General features: G+C 54.8%; 2 protein-coding genes across 2 annotated transcripts; both read left to right on the forward strand.

The window, feature by feature from the left end:
- Nucleotides 1-4,303: 4,303 nt before the first annotated feature.
- NOTO (notochord homeobox) lies at nucleotides 4,304-9,024 on the forward strand. The gene is made up of 3 exons (XM_030007778.1): nucleotides 4,304-4,523; nucleotides 7,736-7,944; nucleotides 8,784-9,024. Exons 1-3 carry the CDS (start codon nucleotides 4,304-4,306, stop codon nucleotides 8,940-8,942), a joined length of 588 nt encoding a protein of 195 aa, XP_029863638.1. The 3' UTR covers nucleotides 8,943-9,024.
- A 3,305-nt stretch (nucleotides 9,025-12,329) lies between these two features.
- Nucleotides 12,330-20,458, forward strand: SMYD5 (SMYD family member 5). Its single transcript, XM_030011181.2, has 13 exons — nucleotides 12,330-12,476; nucleotides 12,689-12,797; nucleotides 13,480-13,619; nucleotides 13,829-13,950; nucleotides 14,671-14,740; nucleotides 15,158-15,262; nucleotides 15,748-15,810; nucleotides 15,999-16,069; nucleotides 16,369-16,475; nucleotides 17,042-17,098; nucleotides 17,976-18,070; nucleotides 18,333-18,403; nucleotides 18,963-20,458. Exons 1-13 carry the CDS (start codon nucleotides 12,375-12,377, stop codon nucleotides 19,099-19,101), a joined length of 1,251 nt encoding a protein of 416 aa, XP_029867041.1. The 5' UTR covers nucleotides 12,330-12,374; the 3' UTR covers nucleotides 19,102-20,458.
- Nucleotides 20,459-20,777: the final 319 nt, after the last annotated feature.

The raw sequence follows: 20,777 nt of genomic DNA on the forward strand, positions 1-20,777 counted from the left end.
GGGCTTTCACCAGTGCTTGGGCAGTGGATCAAACTGGGGAATGCTCAGCTGAAAAGCAACCGTGATCTCTGAAAAAGCATTTCCCTGGAGCCGGTGGCCATCCCTGTGCTGGGCTCTTGCAGGCGGATGTATGGGGCTGGCCATGCTCTTGTCACCTGCAACCAGGGCTCCCATTGCTGTATAACGCCCTCAAAGAGCAGACAGTGTCGTGCCATCGCTCCTGGCCTCAGCCCAGTTTGGGTCTGTTAATGGGACCCTGCAAGGTGCCGAGGATCCAGAAGGCAAAGCTAACTGTGGCCAGATCCTGCTGCAAAGGAAGAGACGGGGTTTGCCAAGAGCGATCGACACCAGCACCTTGGTCTGGAGCTCTCTGCAGCTCCCCAGCACCTCGCTGAAGGTGGCGAAGCCAAGGCAGGATGGCACCCGGCACTGCTGGGTGCTCCTTGAGCAGAGAGCACGCACAGTAACTATCGTTAGCCTGAGTAATTTCTCTTTTCTAGACTTTATGATGAAGGAACGAACACGCATCAGTTATCCTCTGCGGTGTCTCCTCTTTTTGCAGGGAAGATGAGTCCCCATTCCCCTCTTCCTACAGGATTCACTGGGAGCTGGCTTGGGAAGGGGCAAATCACCAGCTCCAGGAGCTGCGTGATTTGGAGACATTCCCCATTGCCTTTTTATTATCGGATTATGGATTATTATTTATTATTATTACGGATTACCACAGGAGAAATGGCTGCAAAAATCTGACACAAGGCTAAAAGCTAAAGCTGGTGTTCAGCACCCCATTTTTAAGCTAATTTTTTTTTTTTTAAGAGTAAAAGGCATGAGCTCATGATTTCAGACTCCTTACATTGGCGGTGCTGCGCTAGTTATCCTAATGAGTGCAAGCACACGCCTGTCTGATCAGCAACAGGAGCCCTGGGATCCATCTTCTCCCTAATAGGATGCGACTGGAAGGATGCTGTCGGTCGAGAAGATGTTTTCCCACTTGCAGAAGGACTCACGTCCCGGATTACTGATGCACAAAATCCCCATCACGTTTTCGCGTGTGCTTGCTGTGGGTTTGGGGAAATTTCCGCCACTTCTTTCGCCCGCTGGGATGGTTTTGCGGCTCGGAGAGGGATGGAAATGGAGCCAGGCTCTCCCCACCGACGGAGGCGAGGTGTGAAATTTCTCATGGGCAAACAAGTGAGAGCTGCGGGGTGCCCAGAAGAAGGGGGACAGAAAAGATGAAGGGGGGGGGGGGAGCGGAGGAGGAGAAAAAGCAGCAGCCAGAGAGAAACAAAAATCCCCAAAGCAGCAACCTGGTTTGAAGAGTGGGGCGTTTTCTATGAGGGGATTGTAAAATGCACTCTCTCTTTCCCCTTTGCAGGGGGGAATAAGGGCCCCCACTCTATCTGATAGTCATTAGCATCAATTAGCCCCGTTTGAAGTAGGCAACATCTTTGTCTCTTTGCAAAAAAAGAAATAAAAAAACCTTTCAGGGAGCCCATAATAACATCTGGAGCAAGGAGAGGCTGAACTCAAGTTCCCCACTTTCATCTCTTGTCGAGGTACTTGGAATGTTAATGCAGCCTCATTCTTTAATGGAGTTATCAGGAAATGCTTTTCACCTCCTTCCCTTTGCTCAGGGGGGATGTTTACAAAGGGCTGGGGGCTTTTTTTGTTGTTGTTTTGTTGTTGGGATTCCCCCCCCCCCAAGAAACTCCCCCTCCCCTTTTATTTTCTATGCTCTTGAGAAACAAAACTGGAATAAAATAAAAAAAAAAACCCAAACACCGAAACCCCACCACCAAAAAAAAAAAAAAAAAAGAGGATCAGGGTCCATCCTTTCATCTCCCCTGTCCAGCTCCTGTAAAAGCCCCCTTTGCTGGGAGCAGATGGGGTGGTTCAACCCCGTGTGGGCAGGGGGAGGGGGGGGGGTTCCCCCGGCCCTGAGCCCCCGGTCTGCCTGGCTGCTGGGTGCTATATTTCCCAAGTCATTACCAGCGAGTGAAAATTTCCAGCTTTCGAACCAAAATGCATTAGCTGAGCACACAGTACTAATGGGAAACAGGACGCGTCATTAGGCAGCGAATTCGGCCAAGTGGGAGAAGGTGAAGGAAAAAGTCAGCCGGTGCTTTTGCTGGTTGTCTGTCCCTCCGGCTTGCTGTCCGTCCGTCTGTCCATCCTTCCTGCCAGCAGCATCTCACCGTAACCTCCTGCTCTGCCGACAGCTCACCTGCCCCAACAACCGCCATGTAAAACTGCTCCTTTGATAACTCCTTGTTGGAGCATCTCCAACATCTCTTTCCACGGGAATTACAGTGGCAGTCACAACTTAGGATGAAGAGGAAAAATAATTAAGAGATTTAAACAGGCTTTTAATAAAACAAATCAAAAACTTGTATAACGACACCCATATTTTAATCCACACAACCTCTGTGCAAGTAAAGCCAGAAGCTGTGAATCTCTGCGGTTTTTTTTTTCTCAGTAGCGGCTTTTTGGGGGGGGGAGAGGCTTCGGCACTTGCCCAGCTTTGAACGTGTGATTTCAATTAAGCACATAGTTACACGGCGGCAGGATTGGGGCTGGCTGTTTGGATAAGGAGCAATAAAGCGGCAGCTGTATTTATTCACTTATTTTGAAGCTGCTGTGGAAGACAGGATGCTAAATGGCACGAAAAAAGTGTTTTGAAGGCAAACTTGAGGGATTCTTTTGTCTCCTGCGGGCATCCTCTTCCCTGAGGTTCCCGTAGCCATCACCAGGGTGCTTCCTCACGAGCAGGATAATCCTGCCCATGCATTCCCATAATTTCCATTTGCTTTGAAATGCTCAAAAACATAGAGGTGCTCATTTATAACCAGGTCTATTTCTACGGCTTGGGCAGTGAAAAGAGACTTTAAACGGCACGAATCCCTGAGTTAAGGCAGGATTTACGGGATACGGAGAGCTAGCCTGCGCACGCAGAGATGTTTAATGCTGGGTTATTAAGCCATGGGGGATTTTTGCTCCGTGTTTATTAACCTGGAGACTCCGGTCTGGGGATTTCTCCGTGGTTGCGTACACCAGACTGAATTTTCAGTGTTAATTTGGTGCTTGTGGAGATTTGCGCAGGAACGGTTGCGTGTGCGCAGGGCTGCAATTCCCCAGCGTTGTGTTTGCTGAGTACGCTCACATCTGGGCAAGGTGTCTGTGCCATCCGCAGCTCTCCATCGCATCGGACCATGTGTCTGTGCCTGGCTCACGGGGATGGCACCCAAACCAGACAAACAGCTAAATTTCCAAAGCACAGTCGCTTTTTAGCCTGTCCGAGTTCCTGATGTGTTTTTTCCCATACCCCAGATATACATCCAGGCTCTGATACAGCCGAGCAGGTACACCCAGATACGTTCCCCTTGGTGGGACGGGCTCACACAGCCGGTCCCGGGGTACGTCGGTGCCCGTGGGCAGTGGGTAGCGGTGGGCTGGCCTGAGGAGCGTGGCCAGGGGGATGGCGTGGGTGCGCCTGTGAGGCCTGGGGGGAAAGTGTGGGTGTCAGGGGGGGTTTGGGTGTCAGGGGGGGTCAGGGTGGGGAGCTGTAGGTGTCCATGTGGGTGTCCACGGGGGAAGGTGAGGGTGCCAGCGAGGCTGTGGTGGGGAAGTTGTAGGTGGCTGTGAGGAAGGGAGGAGGTGTCTGGTGGAAGGAGCAATTGTCCACGTGGGCGTCTGTCTGGAGTGGGTGTTGGTGCGGGTGTCCACAGAGTAGGAGAAGGTGTCCACGGGGAAGGAGCAGGTGTCGGTGTGGATGTCCGCGAGGAAGGAGTTTGGGTGTCGGTTTGGGTGTCTGTGAGGAAGGAGTGGGTGTTGATGTGGGTGTCCACGGGAAAGGAGTGCATGTCAGTGTGGGTGTCCACGGGAAAGGAGTGGGTGTCGGTGTGGGTGTCCGCAGGGAAGGAGTTTGGGTGTCGGTTGGGTGTCTGTGAGGAAGGAGTGGGTGTTGGTGCGGGTGTCCACGGAGTAGGAGAAGGTGTCCACGGGAAAGGAGTGGGTGTCAGTGTGGGGGTCCATACGGGTGTCCAGGTGGGTGTCAGTGGAGGTGCCAGCAGAGAAGGAGGGGTGTCCGCGGGGGTGTTGGCGTGGAAGGAGGGGTGTCCGCGGGGGTGTCGGTGTGGAAGGAGGGGTGTCCGCGGGGGTGCCGCTGCAGGCCAGCGGGGGCTGGGGGCAGCCCCCCGTCCCCCCCGCCCCGCCGCCGCTTTGCATAGGAGCGCGGCTCATCCCAGCCCACCGCGCTCTCCATATAAACCGGCGGGGCCGGGCGGGCCGGCACACCGGCCCGGCCATGCTGCGCAGCCCGCCGCGGTCCCGTCCCGGTCCGCCGCCCCCCCCCAAGACCCCCTTCCACATCGAAGCTCTCCTCGCCCGGGAGCCGCCGCGCCGCGGCCCCGCCGCCGCCTCCGCCCCGCCGCCCCCGCGTTGGCCCGCGGCGGGACCGGGACCGGGACCGGGACCGGGGCTGGGGCCGCTACCGGGAGGCTGGGGCTGGGGCTGGGGCGGTGCAGGTGAGCGGGGGTGGGTGGGTGAGGGTGTGGGGGGTGTCCCCGTCCGTCACGGGTGGGGAACGGGGGGTCTTGGGGACGGAGCGGGGGTGGGGGGGTGCGGGGACCCTGGCATCACCCGCACTGGAAAATAAGGGGGTTTGGGTCACCAAAAACTGCCCTCCCTTCCTTTTGTTTTTTTTGTTTGTTTTTTTTTTTTTCTTTCCTCCGACGGCTGCAGTTTCATTTCCCGCAGCCTCTCGACCAACCCCAAGGCGAAGAGCTGGGTTGGGGCTGTGGGAAATGAAGGAGGGAGAGGGAAGAGTTTCCTAATATTCCTTTTTTCCCCCTCTGTAGCGATCGATAATTAATATTAGCCATCTACCCCTAACATTAAATGACTGGGTGAAGCGAGACCCAGATGACGCAATTTACATCCTTCAGACTTGACTTCAGGAGAAGGTTTCAGGTCAAGGACAGCCCCCCCAGGTCCCCCCACCTGCATTTTAAGGGTAGCTTTGCACACACCGGCATTTATTTATCTTTTCATGTACTAGAAAGGCACCGCAATGCCTGTGTTTTCATCACGCCTCCCCAAACCTGCTGTAATTTCCCAAAGCCTCAGCCCTGCAAGTAATTTCTGCACCATGCCAGCACCCCTCTGCTGTTGTGTGGGGCCCCCTCTTCTCCCAAAGCTGCCCTCAGTCCGGCTGTAATTTTGCTCTCCTTGCAGTTTTTCACTCGCAGAAGTGAAACTGTGGAGTGTTTCGCAGCGTCCGGCCCCAAAAACTGTTAGTATTTTTAGTGCAAAAGCACCTAAGGAATAACGATTTTGTCGTTGATCCGTGGGTAAAATTTACGGAGTGGTGACGGATGATGTCAGCTAATCCATCAGGCTCTCTGTATTTTCACTGAGGGGTACTGCAACTTTTTATAAGCAAAACGACTCATTTGTTTTAATGAAGTACCTCTATTCAGAATATTTTTCTTGAAATTAAGTATCTTTTTAGCATTCAGAGCCTGGTCTCGTCGTTGCCCAGGCAAAACCAGCAGCCAAGCACGTATTTTATTTGTATAAGGTACTCTTGATTTGATCCTGATAGCTACTATGTTCAGGTACCAAAAGTATTTGCTTTGTACTCTTGATCCTTTTTTTAAACTGCTTAGCATAATTATTGAATCTATTCTTTCTTTTATGAGACAGCATCTGCATAGTTGCATTAATCTATGTATTATATCAAATATACAGGTATGAAAATATAGTTAAACAATTTGCAAAGCTATTTCCACAAAGTATTTCATGTTTGAAGTTTCACTTGCTATTATCCCAGTATTAAAATAGAAAATATGTGATGGGTGGAATTATTTTAATGATGAAAATAGTTTTAAGTGCAATTACGGCTGTTAAGCTGTCAGGTCTCCATCCCACAAATCCTTAAACACCCGTAGAATTTACACCCAGTTAATGAAACAAAGTAGGTCAGGGTGCCCATTTGTGCCTGGAGAACATGACAACATCAGTCATTAAAGGAGAGATAAGTAGCGGGTGTGAATTGGCATAATTATGTACCATATTTCCATAAAAGTTAAAGACACTTGCCAAGCTATAGATATATCACACCAGTCCAATGTCCCTCATGGCTGCGGTTGCTGTACCCTGATGCCTGTGCAATGACTCTGGCTGAGGGGGAGCTCCGCTCAAAGCAGGGCTGATCTCAAAGCCAGATCGCATTGCCCGGGGGCTGAGACTTCAGGACGGCAATGGTGGGGGACCGTTAATGGCCTGATCCTGCAGATGCATACTGCATACTTTGCTTTCCACCCAGAAAAGTCCTGTTGGCTGTACTAGTGGGTTCTCTTTCTTAAAGTTAAGTGGGTGCTTGGGTGCTGGCAGGACAGAAGCTGTGGTACCATCGGACATATCTTAGTGCTGGCCTTATCTGGTTCCTAATACCTTCACGACTGTACTTTGATCCTTGGAGGTGTTCTCACAGTCTGGCCTGTCTGCAGGCAGCGTCCCACTGCTTGGAGTCTTTCTGGGGCTCAGAACAGGAGCTGAGTCCCCAGTCCAGCAGTTTTTGGCATTGAGCAAGATGGGCTCGACTCTCCCTCCAGTGCTCCACACTCAGATGTGCAAAGTCTACGCTAATGTTTCCGTGCATGTCGTAACTCCAGAACCAGCATCAACGGATGCAGAGTTTTTTGTTTTGATGGGTGCAGCCCCCTTTCCTCAGCCCTTGACTGAGGTCTCTCCACCCTGCAGTCCTCCCGGCAGTGAGATCTGGCTCCTCTGAAGGTCCTTCAGGAGGACAGAACTGGTTGTGATGAGACCTGTGGCTCCTGGGAGATGGTCAGGGGTAGCAGTCACATGCTCACTCCTTTTGAACATTAAGATGTGTGTGAATCAAAGTCTGTGCTGGCAGGAAGACAGCTTTAGAAACCAGAGACAGCACTGCTCTTAGGCTGGTGCCGGCTGGTCCTGTGACAGTGCTGATGTTGTATTGTATGTTAATTAGGTAATTATGGTTATCATCAGGCCAGAACTAGATAGGAGACTGAGACCAGATCCACTTGTTATCCTGCTAATGCTTCTGCACACAGAGGAACTTTATGGATGAGTTGAACCTGACTAAGGCTCAGGACGAGGACCTGCACGAGGGCTGGCGACTCTTGTCTTCAAGCCAGTCTGCCACCTTCAATATCTTCTCCTGGATGCTGGCTGACTACGGATGCCAAGGGAAGGGTAAAAGCAGGGGCCAGCATGGGGTAAACTCCCCCAACCTTCAGACATTTGTGATTAGGGACTTTTTGAGACGGGGGTGGGATTTTTGCATTCAGCAGCTCTTGATGGACTTTATTATTCTGTTACAAACATCCTGTATTGATGGAGGTCAAACCCTGCTCACCTCATTAAGCGCTGACTTCTTTGGGTCTGGTTGCATGTCCAGGACTGTTCCAGGTTGTACCTATGAGTCAAATCACAGAATAGGTTGGAAGGGAGCTCGAAAGATCACCTGGTCCAACCTTTTGTGGGAAAGGGAGCCTAGATGAGATGATCTAGGAAGGGACAGGACAGGGACATCCCTGTTTTTCTTTTTGGTGCTACTTTCTCCCAGCCCCCTTTAGCTGCATTGCTGCTTGCTACAGCTGAAGCAAGCTGGGTTTGGCACATCAACAGGGCTGGAGGAATGGCCTCAAACACGCAGACCCCTTCAGTCGCTGCTTCTTGATTGCAGGTCTGGCGTTGTCTCACTGTGTAGGCACCAACTCGCTGTGCCCTGCTGGGCCCTGGAGGTCTGGGGGGCCCTGCAAGATGAAGAGGGTCCGCACGGTCTTCAAACCAGAGCAGCTGGAGCGGCTGGAGCAAGAGTTCCTCAAGCAGCAGTACATGGTGGGCACAGAGCGAGTAGACCTGGCTGCCACTCTGCATCTCACAGAGACTCAGGTAAGAAATGGAGCTGGGGATGGCGGTGTAGATCCTGGGTCTGGGTTTGGTCTGAGGTGATTGCCCTGCCATGAAGTGCAGTGGGAGGAGGACACGACGCAAAGTGACCCGTGGGACTCCCTGCTGCGAGATGACATTGAAGCCACGTGCCTGGAGGGATGCGAGATAGGTTTAGATGGTTTATGAATAAGACCATCCTTTTCTTAATCCGTAAAGTAGAACAAAAAGCATTTAGGAGCACAAACCTGCTTGCTTTAGAGTTTAAGCTGGGTTGGACTAACTACGATCCTCTGCATTGTGTCCTTTTGTGACGCTGGATCATTACGTTTCTGCCCATCCCACTGCAAGCTGCTTATTTATTGTGGAAAGGAGGAGCCAGGTGATCTTCCATGGTGGGATCCAAATTCAGCTGAGAAAAAGGGAGACCAAAGCAAGGGCGGTTCTGGGGGGTACAGGGAGGGCGTGAACGGTACATGGAGCAGGGGCAGGGGGTAGGTGGGTGTCTCATCATGCCCTCTGGCAGCCGTGGCCCTGGGGATGGGTTCAGTGGCTCGTGAGAGGTAGGGGAGGCATTTCCTTCACTCCCCTGGCCAAAGCCTCCTCTGTGCATCTGCGTTCCCCTCTCTCCTGGTCCCTTCTCCCAGCACCACTCTTCCCTCCACAACATCACCTCCTCCTGCTCACACGCACTGTGCTCTGAGCAGAGAAGGGTCCTGTCCCCCTCTTCAAGGAACTCTGCTTTTTGGGGACATCTGCCTTGGAAGCATGTGGCAATGGCCACCATTGGAAAGGGGCTCCTGGAGACCTTGGATTAAGCTGTTGTGCCATTTTCTGGCTAGGTGAAAGTCTGGTTCCAGAACCGGAGGATCAAATGGAGGAAGCAGAGCATGGAGCAGAAGGCGGCAAAGCTGTCGCAGTTCGGGGTGATACAGCCTGCCACCGCGGACTCGACGGATATCAAGGACCACGAGGAGGACACCGTGGACGTTGAGCTTTGAACAGCTGATGAGATTCAGCTGCCGCTGTTGTTTTTTGGGCTGTGTCTGCCTGATGGAGATATGGGGGATACAGGCATGTCTGTGCTTCTTTGGTCCAAGTGAGACATTACGCTCTTGATCTTTGGAGCTACAGGACTAAACTGCAGCTGGCTGGGAGGAACCCCGGCAAATATTGGTTGGCTGCTGTTTGGTAGCCATGTGCCGTAATTCCTGGGGCTTCATCACCAGGCTGATTGTGCTTGATGGTGCCATAGCTGTGGCAAGGCATGTGATCTCCTGTTTGCTCTTGAAGTACCAGGACACACAATCAGTTCCCAGCAGAGAGGCTGGGGTGACAATCAGACGGTGTCTCTGATGGCTGTGAGCATAAGGGCATTCAAACACGGGGTCACTTTGCGTTGCGTGTGGCTGTGTGCTCCTAGGAGACCTGTGCTGGGAGGACAATCAGCCCTGATTGTTTTTCCTGGTTAACTTGACCCCCAGGCTTGATGCTTAGACCACAACACCCCCACCAACAAAGTGGAAATTGGAAAGCCCTTTGCTCCCACCTGCAAACTGTATCATTACTCTTGCAATAAGATGAACAAGGTCTGATGCTGCCCCTGGAACAGAAGTGCCTCCTCTTGTCCTGTGCCTTGGTGTATTTGTGCCTTTGTTTTGGCTTCCCAAAGCCAGAGGGCAGAACCCGGTGGGGCTCTCTGTCTTCTGGCATTGCCTTATTTCGCCAAGGTGTGCGTATGCTGCTGCAGCAGGGAATGAGGCACTCGGGCTGGCTGAGGTGCGGGGATCGGAGCTGTTATAACAAGGCAGCTTTCCAACACCTCTGGTGCTTCAGACGACCCCCTGCCCCTCGTCCAGATGTGCAGATTCTGGCCCAGACGGCAGTTGCTCTGTTCTCTCCTCATTATACATCCAGGTGCCATGGGAAACGGCACCTGGAGTGTTCGGCGAGCACATCTGTAACCACCTGATGCAGTTCGCAGTTGTGTTTCTGGTGGGTGGGAAGGCTTTGAGGGGTCAGGACAAAGCGCTCGACCCTCCCTGTGTTTTAGCAGCTAAGTGCTCTTAGCCCAGGCTGTCAGCGCTCGGGCTGTCACCTCGCCTTCCTACGTCTGCCCAGGGTACCAGGCACCACATCCCATCAGCTCAGGATAATTTATTGCATCTCTTTCTATCACTTTACTCTTATATTGTTATTTATAGAAATAACTTTTTTTTTTCTTAATAAGTGTCACTTATTTATTTGCTTTGCTTCTTAATAAAAATCTAGTGTATTTTAAAAAGAGATGGGTCTGGCTGGGGGGAGGCAGTGTTGGGCAGCTCCTTGGGTTCTGAGCAGGCAGCGATGCCTCCATGACTTCTTGCCCCACAGCTGCCAGGGATGGGTTATGCATCCCTTTTGCCACGTACAGTTTTATCTGTGTTTCTGAGGAAATGGAGTGAAAAAAAAGAGAAAACAAAAGAAATGCACCTTTTCCTCCTCCTAATAAGACCCCTGTTGTCAAAAAGTAACACCTGCTTGCCAACAAAAGTCACAAAAGGGCAATTTCTTCTTGAAAGGGTGATTTATCACACGTTTTCATTCCTGACATACCAATACAAATATGCAAGCAGGTTGTTTTTTCCCTATACTTGTGTGTTTGCTGGTAAACCTCTGTACTCATCTCAAGCTTGAACATTTGCAATGGAGCAAGAACAGCTTTTAAACAGATCAGTTGAAAACCTGTAAGTGTCAAAAGAACAGAGAGAAAACACATTTCCAACTACTCTCTTTTTAATTTTCAATTGAAATTATTAACACCCCCCCCCCAACGTATTTTCATCCTTCCCAAAAGTTTGAGTTTGAGGTTTTTTTCTTAATAAACTGTTTTGGACAAAATAAATACTAAAAATTTTTTTGGAAATTGATAGATGACCCCATATCATGGGTGAAAGTAGATAACGCTAGTTACTATCTCTGGGCCAGTTCCTGCAGAGATAGAACTACATTTATAGTAAGAAACATAACGTCTGGCTAGCATGGGGTGCTCAGGTTCGGGACGCTGCTCCCAAAGAACAAGGACCTCCATCTGCGGGTGGATGCGGCCAAACATTCTGTGCAGTCCCTGCTCCGCCGGGCTGAGGCTTCAGCAAATTGAAGTCTAGGAGAAGATTCCCCTTGTGCTCTGCAAACACAGAAGCGATCCTATCCCAGCTTTGCAAGTATTTCAAATTAATTTTGAGGGCACCAGGGCTCATTCAGTGACACGAAGGACACTTTGAAGTGTTGCCGGCCGGGCCACAACTCAAGCTGATGCTTGATGGATGAAACCCCCCCGCCTCTTAGCACCGAAACCTTAGAAAAACAGGAGACGTGACGCTGTTAGTAGAATAATGGTTAGTCTTCCTACTATTAGTAGGAAGACGTAATTGAAATAGAGTCCGAGGGTAGCATTGCTCCACCTGTGTCTGGGTCCTTGCAGACCCCTGGTATGGGCATTGTGTGGTGGAGCAGCGCCCTGCGCAGCCCGCTGCTGGGTTCGCTGGGGCCAGACCCCAAAACGCAGACTGGGGAAGGCGTCCCAGGCAGTTTGTCTGTCCCTTGTCGGTGGCCGGGGAGGTGTCCCGCTCTCCGGCCATGCTCCCGCATGGGCCTCTGGCCTGGGCATGGAGGTGGCAGGATCCAGCCGGCCACGCAGTGCAGCATTACCACCCGGTGTCGTGTCCCCGCCACGAGCCGACAGTGACATCTAGTGACTCCAAAACACCCCAAAAAGCCCCGAATATGAAATCGCCCCGTATTCCCAACCCCGCTGCAGCCACCTGGTTGATGAAGAGTCCGAACGGGCGCTGGCAGCGCCGGTGTGAATTAGTAAATACAACCGAACACGCGCTTTCATGGATTTTGGGCGCTTGCAGGCAGCCTAGCAGGAGGTAGCGAGGGCACAGGGGCCACGTTAGCGTGTTTTGAAGTTTTTCTGGGGGAAAAACGGGCTGGTTTTGGGTGCGCAGGGGCAGCTGCCGATGCCTCCTCGCCCTGTGAGGGGGTACTCTGCGTTCCCGCCTGACAGGGATATGAAGCCTATTCCCCCCCACCCCCGGCTGTACGGTTGAAAAAAATAATAGTAAATAATAGGGGAGAGGCAGCAAAACTCCTGTCTGATTTTCGGGCGGCTGTGGAAGCGCCCCAGCCCCGTTTCGGGGCTTTTTGGCGGCGTTTCTGGAAAGTGGCGGTGGGCTGAGGGGAGGGCTAAGATGGCCGCCGGCCCCCTCCCGCCCCGGGGCTGAGGTGTGTGTGTGTGTGGGGGTGATGGCGGGCGCGGACCCCCGAAGGGGAACCGGCAGCCATCTTCGTGAGTGGGGCGGAGGAGGAGAAGGAGGAGGAGGAGGGAGGAAGAGGAAGAGGCGCTGCCCGCCCCCGGCGGGTCAGAGCGGGGAAGTCGCCGCCCGAAGATGGCCGCCGCGGCGGGGGACGTGTGCGGCACCGTGACGGGGGTCCGAGCCGGGGCCGGCGCTGGGGCTGCGGCGGAGTCGCGGTTCATTAGCAGTGCCAAGGTGAGCCCGGCGGTCCCGGTCGGTCCGTCCCCCCCCCCGCCGCGGGGTCCCTTCCTTCCCTCACGCTGCGGCAGAGCCAATTTTGGGGTGGGGGGTGAGGAAAGAGGGTAAAAAACCCGGCAGTCTCCCCTCAGGCTGGGCGGGCGGAGGGTACCCTCAGCCCCCGGGTAGGTTTCGGCTTCATCCCCTGACCCACACCTCTCCCTCGGCAGGGAAAAGGCTTGTTCGCCACCAAGAACATCCGCAAAGGGGAAACCGTCTTCGTGGAGAGGCCGGTGGTGTCTTCCCAGTTCCTCTGGAACGCTCTGTACAACTATCGAGGTGAGCGGCCGGCGATGGTGGCACGTCCCCGTCAATCTGCCCCGGAGAGATGACCGAGGGGTCCCAAAGGAGATGCCCGCTTTTCAAGGAAAGGTTTTGGTTTGCCTTGGCACCGCTAGGAAGGTGGCCCTGCTGCCTTTTCTGCTTCTGCGCTAAACAAACAGTTGACAAGTTGAAAACGTTGGGGTCGTTTGAGGGTTGGTGACTTCCATCAGCCTTGGAGGAAAGCACCACATGCCGCCATCGGGCACCATCTGTGTGGGAACCCTGATTTTTTTTTAGTGGTGCGGGTGCTAATCGCAATCACACTACCGCAGAGCACAGCCCACAAAGGTGCCAGCGTTCTCCGGAGGTGCCAGAACAAAAAATGAGGGTCATAAGAGCAGGATTTTAAACTTTTTTTGTCCTGCCTAGACCCTGCTGTCTACTGAGCAGCATCGCAGGTCAGCGACATGGGGATGCTTGCCATTGTACGGCCCTTAAACGCTTCCTGGTGTTACAGGGCAGCAGATGAGGGCTGTGGGGGGGTTAAATTGCAACAGAAATGGTCTTTCGTATGGAGGGAGTGGTAAGAGACTGGTGCCTCCAGCTCAGAGATGGTGTTGGTACCAGTCATGCTGTCTTGCCCAGGGCCCTGGCCCCTTTTCTCACTGTGGTACCTGTCCGTCTTGTCTCCCCGCAGCCTGTGATCACTGCCTGCGGGCTTTGGAGACGGCAGAGGAAAATGCCCAGCGGCTGCTGGGGAAGAGCTCCCTGGTGCTGCCTCACCCGGAGCAGTGCAGCATCCGGAAAGACCTGCACCAGCAATGTCCCCGGTGCCAGGTATGGGGCTGCTGGGAGGGACTGCGGTCTCGTTGGGGTCGCTGACTCCTTTACAGCATCTATCTAGCCAAGCACTTGCGCTGCCCTGAGATGGGTGTCTGCCTTTCCCTTCTGCATCGTGATGGCTAAAGATCTGGGTCTCAGATGGGCCTAGGACCCCCTTTTCCTGCTGCCATAGCCAATGCCGGGCACTGTGCCCCTCGCTCTAGGTGACGTACTGCAGCGCTGAATGCAGGCAGGCCGCTTTGGAGCAGTACCACCAGGTCCTCTGCCTTGGCCCGTCCCGTGACGACCCCACGCACCCCCTCAACAAGCTGCAGGAGGCATGGAGGTAGGAGACCGACCTGCCTGTTGCTCCATGGGCAGAGGAGGTGGCTCTCCTGGGCTGGGTGACGCTGCCTGGGACCAGGGCTGAGGACCATCCTTGCTTTGCATCCCTGCATGGGGTGGCTGGAGGGTGGTGGTGGCCGTGGGACACTGCCCAGCTGTGCCTGCTGGTTGGGCAGCAGGTGGATTTGTGTTGGCAGCGCAAGGGTTTGGACACATGGCTGAGCCGTTCTTGCTTTTATCCCAGTAAAGAGCTACAAAACACTGAGCTGCGCATCCCTCACTCGTGCAATTTTATAGTGCTCCTGCAGATCTCCAGCCTCTGGGAGATCCTCCTCATAGCACCCCTGTGGGTACATAAATTGCTGTCCCTGCTTGTAGATGACAAAGTGGGCACAGAGTGGAGAAGGTGCATCCCTGACCCAAAGCTTTTCACAAACCCCAGGTCTTGCTGCAATCCTGGGCTTTGTATGGAACCCAGGCTCTAGTTTAACAGGATGGTTGGGGATTATTTGTATGGTTAGAGCAGGTAGGTGGGTGCAGGCTTCTCCTTGCCCTGAGTGGTGCTGGATCCCTGTGCAGGGATGCTGCACTGGCCGCTTCAGTGTGATGGATGAGTGCAGGCCTGACCACATGGATGGCAGCTGCCTCTGCCTCCCTCCAGCTTTTTATTTCCATACCAGCACTGATCTGCTCATCTCTTTTCTTTATTCTTATCCCCCAGAAACATGCATTATCCACCGGAGACTTCCAGCATCATGTTGATGGCCCGGATGGTCGCCACCGTTAAACAGGTACGTCTGCAGTTTGGAGCCACAGCTCCCACTCTTCCTGTTGTGGCTGTTATTCCCAAGGACTGAACTCTTCTCTGGTTGACTGGCGGGGCCTGCTTGAATAGATTTCACCATCTAGTGGTCCCTGGTCATGGAGACAGCAGGCAGCAAAGGAGGTTCCTACGTCCTGAGCCAAGCAGGTCTTTTTTTCTGTACCAAAATAGTCAGAACTGAACCTTTCCTTTGGCTCTGTTTCTTTGGCCTGGCTTTCTCAGTGTTTGTTCTGACAATAAACTACCACCATGCAACTGCTTCTGGTGGTTCTTGATAGCAGGCTGGATACCTCTGAGCGCAGCAGGGCTTGTCCTCGCATCCCTCTCTCCTGACTGGGGAGGAAAGTCGTGTTGGTGCAATGCCTTTGCTTGATTCCTTTGTCAGGCTAAAGACAAGGAGTGGTGGATCAAGGCCTTCTCCCAGTTCTGCAGTAAGACAGCAAACGAAGAAGAGGAGATTGTGCACAAGCTGCTGGGGGACAAATTTAAGGTAAGAGTCTGGCAGTGCTTGGATGTGTTCAGTCCCTGAGCCTGCCCTCTCCCTGCCTGTGTCTGCAAGCCCACGGGTGCAGAGGCCCTGTTACAGCTGAGATGGAAATCCCAGGCTCAAAGTGGGGGCTCAAAGTGGGGGTGCAAAGCCCCCCCATTAGGGGCTGGTTGATCTGACAGAGAGGAAACGGGTTGCTTAGAGGGCTTTGGGCTTGTGGTGCTTCAGTGGGACATGCTGCTGATTCCTGTGGTGGAGATGCTTCTGCTGTGGAGTGGGACAGGGTGATATTTAGCTGCTGAGTAGGTGGCTTTTGCTGCTAAAATGAGCGGCTTTCGCTGCTCTGAGGGCAGCAGCCTCCAGCCTTGCAGGGAGGGATGAGGAGCCTGACTCCTGAGCCTTCTGGCCTGTGCTGGGATCGGCCATCAGCCTGGGTGTGACGCCCAGCGGCATCTCCCCACCCTGACGGTGTTGCCGTGTCCTGCCAGGGCCAGCTGGAGCTGCTGCGGTTGCTCTTCACCGAAGCCCTTTATGACGAACATCTCAGCAGGGTGAGTTGAGCTGCCTCCCGAATAGCCCAGGAGTGTGGTGAGACCCTCTGTTTGGCCAGGGCTTCCCCTGGGACTCTGCCCATTCCTTGCTTCCCCCAAAGCTCCCTGTGGGATTTGAGGCACTTGTAGAGTGGGGTGCTGCCACAGGCTGGCCTGGGCTCAGCTGCTTTCTCATCTCCCTTCTGCAGTGGTTCACTCCAGAAGGCTTTCGATCCCTCTTTGCCCTCGTTGGGACCAATGGCCAAGGCATAGGAACAAGGTAATGGGGCTTTCTGGGTGCTCCTTGCAGAGCAGCAGAGATGTGGCGTGGAGGGGATGTACAGTCTGTAAATCCACGCTGGCCTGGGTAACGGCTGGGTTCAGATGTGAGAGAGGGGGATGGAGAGGCAAACTTAAAAGCAGTCCTTCATCTTGGCTGTGTCCAACCCTTTTACATCCCTCTGCCAGACCTTGGCCACTCAGAGCCACCGAGTTCAACCCTTAGATCCCCCGTGCAAGGTCCCACCATGTGCCGACAGCACTGTGGGACTGTAATGGTGTCCTTCTTCTTCCCGACAGCTCTCTGAGCCAGTGGGTGCACGCTTGTGATGCGCTGGATCTCCCCATGCTGCAGCGAGAGGAGCTGGATGCTTTCATCGATCAGCTCTACAAGGACATCGAGAAGGGTGAGGCTCTGAAGTGACCATGGGCAGCGTCAAGCAGTGCTGATTGCAGGACCTGGCAGAGTTTCTGCTGCTGGAGGCTTCCCAGGATTCGGGGACTGGGAGGCGTTCCTGCTGGGGACTGGGAGTTCCCACTTCCCCTGGTCCACGCGAGCTGTGCCTGCTGCCTTTGGTTTGATATGTGGATAGGGCAAATCCAAGTTTGTGGGCAGCACGACCTGCGGCAGGTCAGGGTGGTTGGAGGGCTGATCTGGAGGGATCCTGTGCAGAAAAGTCCCATCTACGCAAAACATTCAAAGACCTGTTTATCACTTTTTTGATTGATGCAGCTGTGTGAGTACAGGGTCAGGCCAGGGAGCCTGGGGGTGCAAATCTTCATGTCCTCCGTCCCTTCCCAGTGGGGAGGGAAGGGAGCTTTGGAAATCACCCTCCAACACCTGGCCCCCAAAGCAGTGCTGGCTGGGTACATTCAGCATTGATGGACATCCCTTCATGCTCACACTGAGCTGCGCTTGTGGAAGAGCCAGAACAGCCCACGCAAAGCTCTAACACCCCTGTCTGTGCTGCAGAGTCAGGAGAGTTCCTCAACTGCGAGGGATCGGGTCTCTACGTGCTCCAGAGCTGCTGTAAGTAACGCAGGGACTGGGAGGAAAACTAGTAGTGAGGAGGGGGATGTCCTGGGCTAGACTGACTCACCTCTTCCTAAAAGCCTCTGGAGAAAGGGGTTTATGCTTCCCATCTATGGGTGGGGTGGGATGGAAAGGGATAGGTGCTGCCCTGGAGCCTGGCTGCTCTCTCGGGGTCTCCTGGCATCTCACCTAGCTATGAAGTGGTGAGTCCTGGCTTGAATGGACTCAGATGCGATACAGGCTTCGGGAGCCACATATGCAGTTAGCAAAGAGACCGTCTCCAAGCTTGTCTGAGCAAAACAGAGCTGAACAAACCATTAAGGGAGGGAGCCTTTCTTGGCTGGGTCAGGGGGACGTAGGAGAGGATGTCCTCGCACCCGGAGCTGTCTTCTTTCACTCCTAAGCGTTAATGGCAGAGCGGGGACGAGCAGGTCCTGGGGACTGGCTGCTGGGAGAGCTGGGAAGTAGGGGAGAGTTACAGTCCTGTGCATCCTTCTCTCACCACCTGGAGGCAGAGATGGTGCTGTGCATCCCTGGGGTTGGTCCAAGACAGCTTGCTCTCTCTTGAGTGGTTTTTGTGGGTCTGACTGAGAGCCCTGGCCCTGCACCCTGCTCCGCTGGACCCCCTAGTGTCCCCAGTGTGAGTGGACAGTGTCATGCTGGTGTCCCTGAGGTAGATGGGGTGGCTGCAGCATCGTGCTGCCTTATTCTTAGCCAGGCCACGGCCTTCCCAGTTGGAGGCACTGGCTCCTGCATGGCTGGGCCACACAGAAAGGCGGGCACAAGCCCCGTGGGCTGTATGGGGTCTCCGACCCTGCCTCTGCTTTCCCCTTCCTCTGGAGATGCCTTCAGCTGTGTCCCGTCTTCCTTGTAGGTAACCACAGCTGCATCCCCAATGCCGAGACATCCTTCCCGGAAAACAACTTCCTCCTGCATCTGACGGCTCTGGAGGACATCGAAGCAGGAGAGGTGAGACAGCGGGGCCCCGATGAACCTGGGGTGGCATTGCACTTTGGCAGAGGGTCCCTGTGTCCCCTACATCCCCCGTGGACCGCAGCCCTGTACCTCCTGTCTCTTGTGTTGTCCTGGCAGAGGAATTCATGCCTCATCCCATGTAGGGCCTGCCAGACCCCGTGTTTCTGCCCGACTCTGAGAGGAACTGGTACAAATCGTGCTGCTTCGGGTTCACGGGAAGCGATTCTCAGCCCAACCTCTTTCTCTTTGCTCACAGGAAATCTGCATCAGTTATTTAGACTGCTGTCAGAGGGAGCGGAGCAGACACAGCCGCAACAAGATACTCAGGTAGGGGCTGCTTGGAGGGACCTGGGGGGACACGGCACCCCTTTGCACCCCCAGCCAGTCAGTCTGGGCCGGGTGTGTGCCCTGGTGCGTGGCTGTGCACGGGCTGGTGTGCAAGCCGGCATGCTCGTGGCAGGGTGCGCACACAGCGTGTGGTGCTTCCCGTGCTTCGAGCTCCTTGCCGTCCCTTCTTACGTGTTGTAGCCTCAGGGACCGAGGATTTGGGCTCCTCCTCCTCCTCTCTCTGCAGGCTTGCACCACTCTGCAGTTCATTCCTGCAAACCCTTGCTGTCCCCACCCACCTTCCTTTTCCTTCTTTGCCCTTCAAGGGTAGGGGTTCCTGCTGATGGTCACTGTCCCCATGTCCCGTCACCCCTGCATGGCTGAGAAATCCCCCTCTCTACCCAGACTACCTCCTACCCACCTGAGCCCAGCATGATTGAACCCGCACACTCCTCTGGGTTTAACGTATTTAGCCCCGACCCCCTGCCCAGCAGCAGTGTTGGGGTTGCGCCTGTCTCAACACCATCACTCTTTCTCCTTCCTCCTTCCCTTCTTCCAGGGAGAACTACTTGTTTACCTGCTCGTGTCCCAAGTGCCTAGCGCAAGCCGACGATGCCGACGTGACGTCAGATGAAGAGGAGGAGGGCGAAGGGGAGACGGATGATGCTGAGCTGGAGGATGAGATGACCGACGTTTGATCCTGGCCCCGGGCGAGAGGAGAGGGAAGGGACAGGGGGGGTCCTCCGAGGGGCAGCAGCTTTAATACTAGAAACAGGGTTGTGTTGTGGGGTCGGGTGGGAGGCCACGTGCCGGTGGCGGGTGCGGAGGTCTGGCGGAGTGGGGCAGCGGGGGAGCCGGAGGCAGGCCCTGCTCCCGCCTGTCCTTGTTGTGCGCTGTGCGTGTGTGTGCATGTGTCAGGCCGTCCCCGTCCTCCCTGCGAGGACAGGCTGTGAGCCTGTGGTCCCCTGCTGCGTCCCGGTCCCCGGAGGGGCTGGCTGGTGCTTGCAGGGGAGGCTGGAGGAGAGCGGGGTCCAGCCAGCCCCTGGGACATCACGATGGTCACCTTGTGGCCACCTGCGAGGCTGCTCCGCCGTGTCTGTGCCGGCCGTGGATGCGGAGGAGCATGTCCTTTCCTACCCCGCAGGGACGAGGGGAACGTACGTGTGTGCGTGTGTGTAAGCGTGTTTGTGCACGAGGGGTACTATTTAATGTCTATATTAGCACTATCTACACACTAAGGAGCCGGGGTCCTTATATATGCTCCATTCAATGCCTTGGCTCGGCAAGCAGCAAGGGGCAAAACGATTTTGCAGGTGGGACAGAGACACTTCAGAGGGTGGCTCAGATGCCCGAGTCCAGCGGGGAGAGTGGGGCCGACCCTGGCAGGCACCTCCCTTCCACCTCAGCCCCATCCTTTACATGATGCAAAGCCCCGTGCAGCGATTGCTGGGCTTTTTGGGGAGGGGGAACAGCCAAGCTGCTGCTAGCCCAGAGCCGACATGGGCTACGGTGTTGCGTAAGCATAGTCACCATCCAAAACCCAAAAGACGTTTTGGGTTTTGCAGAAAACGAGCCGTTCCGCCACGCTGTCCGGCTGTGGGCTGCTTCGGGAGGAGGACGCGGCCAAGCAGGAGCCGCCGTGCCTGGGGACGTGCTTCCTCGCTCCGAGTGGCCCTGCATGGAGATGTCACCGGCAGCCGAGCGTCGTCGTCCATCCCATGCTGCCAACCACCGATGAGGCCACACCGCTGTCTGCGGTGTCCCTGTCTGTGGACCATGCGGCTGGAGGGAGAAGATGGCTCCAAGCGATGGACAGGCAGCAGGTTGGGGATTCGCCTGGGGTATTTTCCACCCCCTCTTGGATTTTGGGGAGCTGTTTTCCTGCCGCCGCTTCGTTCAAGCCCGTGGCAGCTGGATTGCGGGACCGAGGGCGACGCTGTAGATGGGCACCTCTGACACTACCATCACCGCCAGCCCTGCACCCCACTGCTTGTCCCCAGCCGTCCCGGGGCCGCGTCCCCTTCAGTGTTCGTAATAAACCGAGACCGGTGAGAAGTGGGGCCGTGTCGTTTGTACTGGTAAACTGGAGGGTGGAGAGTCCAGAGATGAGGGCTACGATCCAGGGGCTGGACCCAGTGGGGACGTGGAGGTCTGGGGATGGGGAATAGATGCCCACTGAGGTCTGGGCTCTGGGTCTGTGAACAGCCCGCCCTTGGGGACGGATGCCAGAGGCAGTGCTGTCCCGTGAAGCTGTTTCTGCCCCAGTGCATGACTGATCCATGCTGCACGGGTGTCTGACATGAGCTCTGCCCTGGCTGCAGGAGGCACCTTGGGAAGTTTACTAGGAAAAATCTTGTTAGGGGATGAGATTTGT

The sequence above is a fragment of the Aquila chrysaetos genome, chromosome 1, assembly GCF_900496995.4.
Source record: "Aquila chrysaetos chrysaetos chromosome 1, bAquChr1.4, whole genome shotgun sequence".
Taxonomy (NCBI): Eukaryota; Metazoa; Chordata; class Aves; order Accipitriformes; family Accipitridae; genus Aquila; species Aquila chrysaetos.

What these genes read in the sequence shown, in the direction of transcription:
- NOTO (XM_030007778.1), top strand. Translation starts at nt 4,304, where the DNA reads ATGCTGCGCAGCCCGCCGCGGTCCCGTCCCGGTCCGCCGCCCCCCCCC. An exon ending in CTGGGGCTGGGGCGGTGCAG is followed by an intron (nt 4,524 to 7,735) that starts GTGAGCGGGGGT and finishes TCTTGATTGCAG; the next exon opens with GTCTGGCGTTGTCTCACTGT. An exon ending in TGCATCTCACAGAGACTCAG is followed by an intron (nt 7,945 to 8,783) that starts GTAAGAAATGGA and finishes TTTTCTGGCTAG; the next exon opens with GTGAAAGTCTGGTTCCAGAA.
- SMYD5 (XM_030011181.2), top strand. Translation starts at nt 12,375, where the DNA reads ATGGCCGCCGCGGCGGGGGACGTGTGCGGCACCGTGACGGGGGTCCGA. An exon ending in ATGACGAACATCTCAGCAGG is followed by an intron (nt 15,811 to 15,998) that starts GTGAGTTGAGCT and finishes TCCCTTCTGCAG; the next exon opens with TGGTTCACTCCAGAAGGCTT. An exon ending in CTACGTGCTCCAGAGCTGCT is followed by an intron (nt 17,099 to 17,975) that starts GTAAGTAACGCA and finishes TCTTCCTTGTAG; the next exon opens with GTAACCACAGCTGCATCCCC.